Source organism: Passer montanus, unplaced genomic scaffold, assembly GCF_014805655.1.
Source record: "Passer montanus isolate IOZ18808 unplaced genomic scaffold, ASM1480565v1 scaffold27, whole genome shotgun sequence".
NCBI lineage: Eukaryota > Metazoa > Chordata > Aves > Passeriformes > Passeridae > Passer > Passer montanus.
In genome coordinates this window covers 3705980-3719883 of record NW_024367372.1, presented here as the reverse complement: position 1 = coordinate 3719883, position 13904 = coordinate 3705980, and the positions used below count along the sequence as shown (strand labels likewise).

At 36.2% G+C, this 13904-nt stretch overlaps 1 protein-coding gene across 5 annotated transcripts in view; it reads right to left on the bottom strand.

Annotated features, from left to right (window-relative positions):
* PPP1R13B (protein phosphatase 1 regulatory subunit 13B) overlaps positions 1 to 13904 on the bottom strand; it is a 69520-nt gene that overhangs the window by 7435 nt on the left and 48181 nt on the right. For 2 of the 5 annotated variants that reach the window (XM_039712508.1, XM_039712510.1), the window contains exons 5-12: positions 10924 to 11025; positions 9713 to 9887; positions 9142 to 9338; positions 7234 to 7398; positions 6456 to 6636; positions 4580 to 4735; positions 1662 to 1831; positions 326 to 827 (exon numbers count right to left, since the gene is read on the bottom strand). In XM_039712508.1, coding sequence (XP_039568442.1) covers positions 326 to 827; positions 1662 to 1831; positions 4580 to 4735; positions 6456 to 6636; positions 7234 to 7398; positions 9142 to 9338; positions 9713 to 9887; positions 10924 to 11025 — 1648 coding nt within the window. The remainder of the gene's footprint in view (positions 1 to 325; positions 828 to 1661; positions 1832 to 4579; positions 4736 to 6455; positions 6637 to 7233; positions 7399 to 9141; positions 9339 to 9712; positions 9888 to 10923; positions 11026 to 13904) is intronic. The other 3 variants (XM_039712509.1, XM_039712511.1, XM_039712512.1) reach the window with 3 other exon arrangements.

Below are 13904 nucleotides of genomic sequence, written 5' to 3'. Positions count from 1 at the left end.
TATAAGCTACAAGTAGCATCTGGAATGTTTTTCCTCTTTCACGAGGAAACAGTAAGAGGAGCAAAACTCTCTTATCTAGACACTGTTTTTTCAACTAATTTATCAAAGTATTGATAAAGTATCCAAGCTATATTGTTCCAATTGCATATTGTTTTAAAATAAAAGGTAAATCAATGCATAGTTATTGATAATCTCAAAAATATAAAGAATTTTTTTTTACTATGCTGCATACACAAAAATTACTTTTCTCACAGACTTAGACAAGTTTTCCAAACAAGTAGATCTTAATGTATTTTAAAGAAAAAAAAAGCAAAATGTAGTCTACCTGCTTTTACTGACTTATTTAAAGTATTGTACACAGCTTGTTGGTAATTCTTTGGTGGTGTTGCTTGCTGCAGATACACTGAGTAGATGGAACTGGAGTTCACTGTCTGTGGCCCTTTCCTGGGAGACTGAGGTCTGGATCCTTTATCAGCGAGAAAAGGTCTGATTGCCACAGTCAAAGGCAGTTCTGGCCTGCCCTCTCCTCCTGGGAACAAGGGGGGACCAGAGGGTTGATACGTGGGGCTGGGAGGGACAGAAATTCTCTGCTGGATCTGCTGAGAAGAGCTGGGCTGGTGCACGTTGCTGGGCGGCGGGAGCGGAACCGGCCTCTGCCGATTTGCTATACTGGTGCCAGGTCTGGGCAGGCTGCCATCCTTCCTTCTTTCTAGAGAGTTTGTAGAACCTGTTCCTAAGGGAACTGGGCTTGGATAGGTCCCATAGTTCTGAGGCAACTGCTTGCTTACACCAGGAACTGTTGGTGGCACCTTCCCCAGATCAAGACCCTGTGTAAGAACAATAAATAATATATACCATTTAATGAAATAAAGTACTTCTGAGCAAGAACATTCCTTTTTCAACATACCATACTAGCAATCTTGTGGGACAGAAAAGGAGCCAACATAAACAATTTCTGTTCCTTTATCACTAGATATGATTCTGCCTGAGTTTATCTGAGGATCTCATCATAACTCAGACAAAGGCCACTGTTGAAAGGTACTTTCAGCTGTAACACATTCATATAAATTTGAAACTATTTACATACATGTAAAGCCTGATGAACTTGTTCTAGGTTCCAGATCTCAATGTCTAGTTGATCTTGACAACACACACTGTCAGAGTTTACCAGAACAACTTAAAGATCAAGTCTTTGTTCTTGAAATATTATAGTCTTAAAGAATTCATAAAGTACTATCACAGTGAAGACAGATACCACTAGTAGTCTCACTTAAGGATGGATTTAATGACTTATTTTGTGAGATTTTTGAGAAAAAGAGTACACTGAAAAAGTAATAATCTATACAAAGAAAAAAGACTAAAAAAGATATGAACTAGAAAAACATGAAGGGGGGGAAGAGGATTAGAGGAAGCAAAGAGGGAAATGGGGAGACTAGATATGTAAAAGAACAGGAAGGAATACAAAGTATTGAAGTTAAAACAAACCCACATATTTTAATGTGATAAGAACGGAAAGGAACAGAAAAATATAATTTTCTTTTTAAATAAACAGCAGCAGGGAAATGGAATGTGTATCTAATTGAAGTGAGTTCAGGTATGAGAGCCAAAGGTTCATAATTTCAGCAAAGCAGATCTATAAATATATCACCGATTAAACCCACCAGCTTATCAGTACTTCCTAATACTGAAGTTGGCAAAGGTTGGCTGGATATAGTTCCTTGTTTTAAAGCAGTATCCATGCTTGATTCTTTCCAGTCTGTGTTGGAGATCTGAGGAGGTTTTACCACAGGGGCTGAGCTCTGTTTAAGTATTGGCCAATTTCCATCATTAGCTTGAAAACAGACAAAAATACTAGATTTAAGATAATCCATACTAGCATTGCAAACAAGCAAAACAACATGTGAAATAAAACATCTTAATTACAGTGGGATTAGTTTTATTCTAGAAGTGAGACAAATCATTATTATTTGATTCAGAAATCAATACTGAAAGCCAAATCACCGCATAGAATGTGTGTTCACTACCCTTTAACATTCAAATTGCACTGAAAATTTCTATAGAAAAATGTGATTGAAATTTTGGCTTGAGTGTTGCATATTCTGCTATTAGAAGGTAAACAAATTCAGAGTAACAATCTGTACAGAAACACTTCATCAACACAATTCTTTGGGTACTATCCAGAGACAAAGTCAAACTACAGTAAATGTTAAGTCTATGTAAGCCCTGAGTGGACTTACTCCAAATTTAAACTATGGTTACCAGATTCATTCACCCATAACAGGATGTAAAAACTCCCTTCGACAGCAGGGTGGAACAAAAGCACACATTCCTTTGCTGGAAGCGGTGGTTAACTCACCTTTTGTTTTTCCTCAACATACTCACCCATTTAGAATTGCCCCAGAGATTTAATATTAAATAAATTTATAAAATCAGCTGACAACTTTAACTCACAGCATCAAGATGCAAGTCATGGGCTTTTATCTTCATCATATGCAAAAAAGCATGCATAGCTGCACATAAACTGAAGCAACAAATCCTTAATGAAGTCCTAGATGCATGGATGTTACTTTATTAACTGTGCGAGACTATTTAGTTTCAATTCTCTAAGTAAGCAAAAGAGTTTAAGTAGCCTAATAATTAAATATGGTTTACAGTAACTAAATAAATCCTATGTTAGATCCTAAGGATTTGATTTGCCTTTAAAAGATTAAACTTCAGGCATGTCTTCCTCTAAGGAGACTGGAGATCATTCCTCCACCCCTATGGCTTGTAATTGTTGTAGTGGAGCACTTCAATGTAAAGGTGACTTGTAACATGTAATTGACTGTACTATGTGATAGGAGCTAAAATGGAGGGGGATTGTGCATTTGTGGAGATTCAATGGGATTTCTGGACCCCACAGTAATATAATATCAAATGAAAATCAGGTATTTAGAGGCCAAGTTTCCTATTTCAGTTTTAAGCCTCCAGAAAACAGAATCAGCAGGACTATTTCTAGAATTCTCTGTCTGGTAAAATAGACAGTGTCAAAATAAGCTGCATAGGAACATTCTGATGAGAGCGAATTTTCCATCACCACTCTACTTTCTGTCCATGAGCCTTATCCTCTTTTTTGAGTATCTCTAAAAGAGGATTAACACTTGTATATTTTTACACTGAGAATACAGTATATATATTCCAGAAATCACTTTTCACACTTGCAAACTGCCAGGAAGTAAAATAATGAAGCCCAGCTTTCATATTGGCACTGCCAGTTGTAATACTGGCATTATCCAAGAGCTGAAAATGTTGTGGGTTTTATTTGTAATTGTTTCTGATCATCTGCTTATCAAGAGCGACACCAAAAACACTTAGGCCCTAAATAATGGAAAATTTTCCAACTATGCATTGAATTAATGCTTACTGTACAAAATACACAAGACATTCTATACCTCCAGTCAGGTTACAATTCAGTAAAACCTTTGTTTTGAAGGTCAGTGAAAGGTGTTATAATTGATTCATGCTAAACATGAAAGCATCTGGATCTGTAAGTTTAGTTATGAAGAAAGCACTTGCAGAAACAACAGCAAAAGACATGACACATTTAAACATCTTACCTGAAAATTAAACACTTCTATTTGAAAGACAGATACACAAAAACTTATTGTAAGCAGCATGTTTATCCCCAGATTCTGAGGTAACAGACTGGAAGTAAATTCAGACTCTCTCTTCTCTCTCTGACCTACACTGAGGGTGGGGAGTCAGTGGCACAAGTTGTCCAGAGATGTTGTGGATGTCCCATCCCTGGAGGTGGTGTTCAAGGCCAAGCTGGATGAGGCTTTGAGCAACCTGGTCTAGGGGGGATCTGAGGCCAACCCTCCTGTTCTCAGCCACCCCACAGCAACTGGCTCCATCTACCCCTCCAAATGCACCCTCTTGCCTGTGCCTGTAAACGTAACACCCAGTGCATTTTAGCTCTCACCAGGCCATTGTGCATTTACAGAAATAAGACAGTGACACACAGACACAAAAGGTTTTGTGCATTTTCTCTGACTTTCCCTAAAATTTTTGTAGGTCTGGATCCAGGTTACTTACTACAGCAATTGAAGTATGCTCCAAGTCAAATGGAAGGCAGCAAGACTCTGGGTACTGACTTGGGCAGAGTGAGCTTTTATCCCAACTCTGGGGTCAGTGCAACACGGAAACTTGAGGTTTCCCACAAAGTAACTCAAACTAAGCCTCAAATTAAGTAACTCAATTAAGATGTATTTTATACATTTATCCAATCCAAAATATACTAAAATGCTTTAGCGATTGCCAGAAATTTCTAACACTGAGAAAATGTTGAGGTTTTTCAGAGAAGAAAACTCATCCCTGGTACACTACTCCAGTACTCCTGGGATGAATTTGCTGCAAATCTATTTCCTTCAGAGATGAAAAGCAACTTGTCAACCAATTTACATTTCAACAGCATCATCTACACGCCAGACCACAACACAGGTTCTAAAGATGCTGTTTAATATGCATCTGTGTGCAAGAGCTCAGATGACCATATTAAAAACTGAGTTCTTAGCTAGCCAGAGATCTTCTACGGACTCACAGTGCTGGGTGTCAAACAGAGTAGGTGCCAGGCGGATGACATTGTGAACAGCAGACTGAAGAGAAGTGGGAGGTGACAGAATAGGATCCACTATTATGTCTAAATCAGAAACCTTCCAGGTGTCTGGAGATTTTTTCACACACCCACAGTCTGTCTCTACCGGACGCACCAAGGCAGATCCAGTTACACAGAAAAAGAAAGAAAAAAAGTGGTGGACAAATTATAACAATGACAATGGAGAACATTAGAACAGGAACACTCAGAGAATGAGAAATAAAAGCATGACTGTCGAAATAAATTCTCAATTTCCTTTCTTCCTGGGAGCATGTACGCTTCTCCTTACATAAATCTATTTTACAGAACTTCATTCAAGTCTCTTAAAAATAATAAATACAAAGCCAGTCCTAAGGCAGAATAATTACTTTTACAATATTAAAAATCCTGAGGTAGGTCTAGAAGTGGGTATATATATTTTGGGAGGTTGATATTACAGAATTGTGGTTTTTAGTTGGTAAACTTAAAAGTTGGAACTGTCCTTTTCCATACGTGGAAGGAGGACCCACAAATTGAAAAACAAAACTGTTGCAAATCCGTACCTTCACCCCCACAATTAAGTCATTCCATCTTCTTGAGAGTTTTCCATAAAACCACAGTGACGGGGTTTGCACAGATTTTCAATACTTTTAGCTGATAAAGGTATTGCTAAATCAGTAATATCAATGGGAAATACTGGAGTCTTTTTTTTTAAGTTTTGTTTGGCCAGTTTTACTTTCTGACTTGGGGCTTTTTGGGGGGTGTGGCAGGGTGGGGGGGCATTTCTGACATTCTTTCCTGCAGAGAGGTTCAGATTGTCTTCTCCCATCTCCTCCTCCCCATCTGGAAATCATGATGTGAATTTTGCTGGAATATTCAGTTTTAAGTCCTTGAATGTATGTGACTATTGCAACAGCTTTTGTCTCCTAGTTGATCCTTATCTCCTTTCTGATCTTTCCAAGGAGACCAGGTAAAATAAGTCTTATGGTTAGACCAATGGGATCATGCATTTTTATTTGTATTATGTATATTTTCCTGGCTTATAATTTCTTAAAAATTCTGATTTTTCTAAGGCATGAGCAGACAGGTGAAATTTGCTGGAATTGAGAAGTTAAGGCACAAATATGACCTGCTTCCTTCAGCCTCCAACACAAATTAAATAATAATTCTATTTGAAAATTTTAGATGGAATTATTAATGATGGGAGACATGGGAGCCAATTTCAAACCAAAGTTCTGGGGAGTTCTGGAGGGGCAGCTTCTTCACTAAATAGGGCAGAAACAAGTAAACAGCATCAATGTTATAGTTAGTCCATTTCAGAAATGCTTCAAAGACCATAAATTCCCACATCCCAGATGGAGCAAAAACCTCTCGTAGTTTTATTCTATTTTCCTATTTAGTCTCCTTCTGAAAAGTATTATTCTTATTATTTACTCATTAGCTTTGTTTTACTTGATAAAAAACAACATACTGTAAATAGTTATTTATAATACAGTTTTTCACAGAGTTCACTATCATATTCAAACACACAAACTAATTGAAAAAGCTATTAAAGACACAATATAGAATCTGTGAAGAAAACATGCCCCTTTTAGGGATGTATCAGCCAGTAAAATTTCAAAGAAAACGCTCAATTTCCTAAGAAAAATTAATGGAAAGAAGCAAAAATGCCACAGATCAAATGACCGATGTCCATGAATGAATTGGAACAGTATTAACACATCTGAAACTTGCCTCCTCCCTTACTCCAATTATGCCAACAATGGGTCTCTTAAAATTACTCCTTTTCTTTATTGCCCCTTTTCAAACCATATGTATTGATAAACATCACACAAGCACTTACCAGATTTTGATCTTCCATGTGTTGAGTTGGGAGCAATGGTGAGAGACTGTGGCTTAACTGGATCTACTGGTACAGCATAAGTGCCAGCACTTGGAACTTGGATGTAAGGTCCTACTGCTGCCACCCTTCCTGAAGCACTCAGGGATGACTGGGGTGATGAAGTTCCATTAATACGATTCAACTGAAAACAATTAGACAAATTAACACGTGAATGTCCATTTAATCCACACCTTTCTGCATGAACAGGGAGGTCTAAACTTAATGATCTAGAACCATGCACTGTAGCTAGGACACCTTACAATTAAGTTATCATACACTATGCTTCTACAATAATATGTATATTAATATGTCATACATATGGAAATCCAGAATTCAACTTTTCAGATATTTCTGAAGTTTCAGACAACTGTTAAGCCTAACTTTATCAAACTGTTTATATTTTTATTTATTTTTCATACTGGAAGGTAAGTATTTTATAATACCCAGTTTTTTAATGCATTCATACTTTTAAACATGTAGCACATAGTCATACTTTCCTTCCTAATAGAAACTTTTCCAATTTTTAATATAGTATTGTCTGTGCCATAAAGAAAAATAAAAGGAAACATTCTGTCTTACAATTTTTGGATATCTATGAGAAACCTTAGAATAGTTTTAAGAGACCTGCTACTTTTATCATAGGTAACTGGATTACTTGAGTGGGAAAAAAGGAGATTCTATGTAGTTTTTATAGGCCCTTGATAAACTGAAGTGTGGCCCTTTTAACAGTTTATCTTACAGGAATGTTTTCTTTTTGACGTGCCTCAACTTTTTTCTTGTACAGTCGTTCGCGCAGCTCGTTGATTCTCTTGTCCATCATGGCCACCTCCATATTGCGTTTGTTCAGGAGTTCTTTCTGCTGCTGGAGCTTGGAGTTCTGCTCCTGGTTAAGCCTGTTACGGATCTTCAAAACCAAAAAAAAACAAACCCCATTTGTTAGAACAGTTCTCGTTCTGTCTCTTAGCAAGATAGTTTGTAATGCAGTGTTAAAAAAACCCAAAGGAATTTGGATCAACACTTGTTCTGGTGTCTCTACGGTTCCACACATCCTGTCAAGTTAGCATTTGCAATCATGAACAACTCTGAGAAGAAAACAGTGAAAAAGTATCCTAAAAAACCTAGTGGATGCCTATTAAATACATACAGACTGCATCCCATTTATAGAAAATGGATTGAGGAACTAGGCAGAAAGACATTTCAGAAAATTCTACTGTGAAGAATTAAATCACAGAAAATGTTTGTTTTAAGTTATCCTTACCCAAGACAGTTTGTCTATCACAAAAACTAAGTGATACAAAACTTGTAACAGAATTTATGCTATTGATTCTGTTTCCAGATCCACATGAGACTTTGTGATGTCTGGAGGGGGTGTTAACTGAACTGCTAGGGCAGGGGCTCGGCAAAGATTTTCCTCTCTGCATGGGGATTAAACTGAAACCTTCACAGCAGTTTTCCACTACGTTATGAGGTGGATTACTTTTATGGTTTAAATCAACCATGACACTCCTTATAATTATTTCTCCTGCTTTGCTGTTGGCATTTTTTCACACCTTTAATAACTCAGACATTGTCTCAGTGTTCCGATTTTCATGGTAATGTTACAAGCAAAAAACACCTGAGGCAAATTTAAGTCTTGATAAACACATATGGGATCACTGCAAAGCACAAGAGAGAAATCTTCATCTATTGAGCATCTTTGCACTTAGAAATACTCAAAGGCAGATATGCCTTGTAGAAATGGGGAAGGGGTAAAAAGAGAAAAAATGGACACTTACTCCTAATGCATGAAAATGGGATTGATTAAATTCTGCTGTACGAGTTTGCTCATCAAAATAAATGAGCCTAATTTTGAAATTTAAATTAATTTTAAAATATTGAATATTTTACCTGTTACCAAGCTGTTACTTTGATCACAATAAAGCACATGAGTAAATAAAAGAAGCCTTCAAATTCCTGATACATAAGCACACAATTTGACAAAATTTCAATGTAAACTGGACACTTAACTGCTCATGTGAGAACTACACTCAAGATATAACAATCTTCTTGCAGGGGATATACAATATTGATGCAGGGAATACTGTGTGGATATACTACAACTATGTTGCACTATCCAGTGCAGGGAATATAGTGCAGCTTGCATTTTTGATTACTCTATTAAAATGTGCTATTTAATTCCTATGTGTTTTGTTTATTCACACCAGACAATACCGGTATATCTTTACAATACACTTTTAAAATTACAGTCATGTCTCCAAGTTAAGATGATATATAAGTGAGCTTGCTATACCCAGATCAGTGCAAAATAGAAAAGTATCAAAATTAGTTTCACAAACATTTTTTGAGCGAGATTAAAATAAATAAATTATTTGGACTTTCAGTATTTCAGTACTAGAGCCTGAGATACTCCCTTCAAAACACCTGCAGACGTTGTATCATTACATGTATAAGAAACAAAATAGTTTTTAAAGCTAATGAAGTTCTTTCTGAAAAAAGGTTGTATGCCAACTACAACCTCACACATTAACAACATTCCAACACACTACTTTTATAAGGCGTAACAGAACCAAACTGCTACACATAAGAGCAGAAATAAAACTTCTAAAATCTACAGTTATAATTCAAATAGCATCTTTTTGTTACTTACCTGTAGCTCTTGATACAACTTTTTTAATTCTATTGCTGCAGGCCCCGTCATTTGTCCATTGTAAGACTGAAACCCATTCAGTTTTCCTTTCCTTAAATCCTCCAGTTGCTGAGTGAGTTGATCCACTTTTAACACTGCAGCCTGCAGCTCCTGCTGCTTTTCCTGGAACATGGCACTTATATGCTCAATTTCAGTTGCTAAAATTAACAAGATAAAAATAACAAAAACCAATTAAATAAAGCAGTAGTTGTTAATTTTTAATTCTACAAATACTAATAAATACACCAACAAGCCCTACATCTAAAATACATATAAAATATTTGTATTGCAAATTTGCTAACAGTCATAAGATTTCCTAATGGTTAGAGAATAGACTTAACTCTGACTTTATGTTTGACTATATAAAACTAGCAAAAAGTTCTGTTGCATACAAATGTCCTGGAAACACAGAACCTCCATAAAACAAAAAACATTGTACCTGAAAACCTGTTCCAATGCTGTAGTGACTTAAAATATAGCATTATTTGTTAGTCATGCAGTGAACAGTAAATAAATTAAGAATTCCACATACACAAATTGCCATTCATCATCTTGCTGTAGTCCACTTGTCCTCTCATGGCACGGATTTTTTTCAGCTTTGTCTCTTGGGTTTCAACACGTTCTTTAAGTTTTTGGAGCTTTTCACTCTCAGAAACAGACTGCTGCTGGCGACGTTCTTGCTGCTTCAGGTAACGCAAACGTTGCTCCTGACAAAAGGAGGTTTGAAACAAGAGACATCTGTTACCCATTTATTAAAAAAAAAACCCCAACACATTAACTTAGAAAACCCGATCGTTTTGATCAGGTTTTCTACTTCCACAAATCAGAAAATGTTGTATTTCATAGAAATATGTACCAGCCCTAGAAAAAACTCTTTACCATCAATTAACAAATCTTGTTTAGAGATTCAAGATTTTTTTTAGAGAAAAAATAACATATTTACATAGATATGCGAATACAGCTCTAGTCTGAATGCTCATTTAAATACATCTGTTATGCTTCCTCTGGCATTTGTTTTCTGCCACTATTAACAGTTTTCTTGCTGTTGGCAAAATAAATTTCCAGTGCTGTTACCCAGCTTCCCAAAGATGACAAAGTATGTCCAACAGACCATTTTAAGCAAGATGACCTGCTGTAAGAAAATGTTCCAGTTCTAAATAATAATTCTTCTGCTGAGTGCACACGGAAAAATATTTTTTTAGTATTATTTCCATCAAGAAAGAACAAAGGAATCAGTAGGTTGACTCTTAGGTATTCCAAGCATCAAAGGCATGCTGAATAATACTTCAAACAACATCAACAACGATGTCAAAACCATTAAATCCCTTCCCCACTCTGCAAACATACTTAGGTTCTTCTGTCTCTGAGACCTGAAAACGCAATACATGAATTTTTATGTATTTGGCATATTCTCACCCCACCCCACTATTACTCTACTGAATAAGCCACTAAAGATGAGCATGGAGTCAAGCCTGCTCTGCCACAGATCATGAAGGGGGCCACACAAGAGAGATAAACAAACCCTAGCAATATTTTTATAATGACACATCACATAGGTTGTTCTAGCAGTATTTATGCCAAAAGACTGTGCTTTGCCTAGGCTAAGATTATTCTGGTAAAATGATGGATTGATTTCTCAAGCTATTTCTCTAGCTTAACTGAAATGACTTAGCATGTTTTTCTCTATCTACAAAACTTATGCTTGCATATATTGAAAAAAATTGGTCTGTATATAATTATTACCTTAGCAACCAACATTTGCTGTTGATTTTCAATCTGTTGCTGTTGTCGGGCAGCCATATCTTGCAGTTCAGAAAGAGTGAGCTCAACACGTGGATTCCCAACCTGCAGAACAGAAAATGATCCATGAATGTGTCGATGTGTATCAGGGCATTCTGACCAGACATCCTAAACCCCCACTCATCAGAGGAAGGTTAAAGGCTCCTCCCAGGTCCTCAGAGAAAGAGGCATGATGGGCACCTGTGAAGAGTGAGGAACATCAGAGCAGAAGGGAGGGACACAGACCATGCAGAGGGGCAGAAAAAGCGAAAAGTGGAAGGACATGAGGACACTAAGAGACAAACAAAGAAGAGGAGAAAAAAAAAAGCATTTATCCTACATTTAACTCCTCTCTGTTCGGATGTTTGGTAGCACTGGCATGTGCCAGTCCTGGTAAGGCACACATGCTAACACACATGCAAACAGGATTTCTAGGCAGTAGGAGAATATGAAGCTGCTTTCCTTTCCTAATATTTTATAACTGCCTTGGCAGCTTAAAATGCTGGTTCTTGTTACTGACCTAGCACAGGACAAGGCCACATGAGAACCCTTAGAGAAAGGGTCACTAAGATGACATTCAAAGATGCTGAAAATTCTGATATATTGGGCTCATTTGCAGTAAGGATCTGTGAAAAGCAGTCTGTACAAATTAAGAAAAGTAAAGCTGATCCCCTTCAGATGTGGGTGATAAGTGGCTCTTATTTTGAATGAAATGTGAAGTATTAGCAAGGCTGTCTTACTCCTTTTGCATTTCAAAACTAACAGAAGCTACAAAATTAGGACAGAGACACAAATGATGAAAATTCTTTAAAATTCATACCATGTATGTGACCAAATTTCATGTTTTAAAACATGAACACATTGTTTCAATATATCCATAATTCTATCAAGAAATACGATTTACATTTATAGACCAAATTACTTCAACCACACTTTTTGTATACAACCTCAAGAAAGAGAGTGCAATGTATCACGAAAAATTCCAGAAGCTGACGTTTGGTATTCAGAAAACCAAAACTCATAACCTTAGAATTGCAGGGTTTAACCACAACTTCAGAATTTCCACAGAAAGAAAATACCAGTCTTTGAAAAATCATGCTGCAAAGTTCAGAATAGCCCAACATCTGTTTCAAAGTATTTACACATAATTCAGTTAATTTATTGGATCAATGTAAAAATTGGACTACTCTTAATAATGCAGTAAACACAATTTTGTCACAAAATTACATGACTACGCTATTAGTAAACCAAACAAAAACTACATCACTTGTTACCCACAATACAGTCAACACTGCAGAAAAAGAAAAGATAACTAAATATTTTGGATATATTGATTAATAATAGTTTCAAATGCTTATAAAATGGAATGAGGTTTGAACATTTTACAGACACACAGAAAAAAAATCCCAAACCAAAACAACCCCCTAGTGCCCAAAGTAGATCACACATCAGATAATTGATCTTATCACACCTGATCCCATAGGAAAACTGATTTAGCTGCTCTGGTTTTCTGGCCCACCCTACTGATACCCAGCATGTATGGCCTGCTGTACTTGTATTTTTCTTTCAGAAACTTCCTTTTGAGATCACATTATCTCAGGCACTTTGAATGGCTTTTTTCATATTTCTACATCAAACTTTTACATAAGTATCAATTCTCCAACCAATGCACAATACAGAAGTGTTTCTTTAAGCTTCATTTAGGAAATTAAAATGCCATTTGTTATAAAGAAACTGAATTATTTCTTGCTACCTGAATTAGTATTTCATGTTGCTGCATATAACTCTTCAAATAAGACAAACACCAATCATTAAAATGAGCCAGATTTGGTTCACTAACTTTAAAGTTAGGGAACTTTTGCTCCATCTTGGACACATGATACAGATATGTCAGCTAAAATGTTTAGATAAAATTATTGTCCCTGTTTGAACATAAACGAGTAAGTTAGGAAGTGAAATTATAATGCTTACTGGAAATGACAACTGAAATTCCTCTTACTAGTCAACACTGATGAAAAAGTTTTAGAGTAGAGCAGTAATTAAGAGAGATGAAGTCCACTCAAGATAATAATTTTCTATTTCAACACAAGGAAAAATTAGAACTTACTAGTGAGTACTTTTTTTATTAGCATGACTTATGCACAGAAGAGCCCTTCCCAATATTCTTTCAGGGCAAGTAACTTGTACTCTCTTGTGGCCACCGAGAGAGATATTTTATTATTAATTACTGACTGAAAGGCACTAATTGGCTAAGAAAGTAAGGAAACTTCTCCAAGTGCCATTCACAAACAAAAACATGCTTAACTTGAGAAAAGAAAACAAAACAGAAAACCAGATGCTGCTCCCAAAACACTTTCAGGCTCTGCTGACTTCAGCTGGCATGACTGACTGCCAGAAAACCATAAACTTCTACATCTGCTTCTGCTGGGCTCTGCAGGCAATTCAAGGGTCTCAGAATGGCATGATGGCTTCCCAGGATCACTGATTTTAAAAGTTAAAAGGAAAGTGTGTGTGAATTAATAGTATTTTCTCAATACACATAGGTGCTTTTTCAGAAATATGCAACTTGCATCCGACTATGCATAATTTTCCCAATGTTTCCTTTCTGCTTTAAGTACCAGTTGAAGTTAAAAACATTGATAGCCCATTGTATTTCCTGTAGAAATTTTGAGTATAACACTGTCCAAGACACAGAGATGTTTTATTCCACTAAGTAATCTTGTTAAAAATATATCCAGACTCAAAAATGGTATCTGTATAGAGACTGTGAGCTTTCAAAGTAAAAAAGGCATTTCACCACATGAAAATTAAATATTTTCTAAATGGCTCATGTAACCTGGAAAGCACAATGACAGTAAGAAACTGATTGGTAAAAGCATCAAAAACTAAAAAAAAAAAGAAACCAAAAAAACCCAAAAAACCAAAAAAACAAAAAAAAAAAAAAA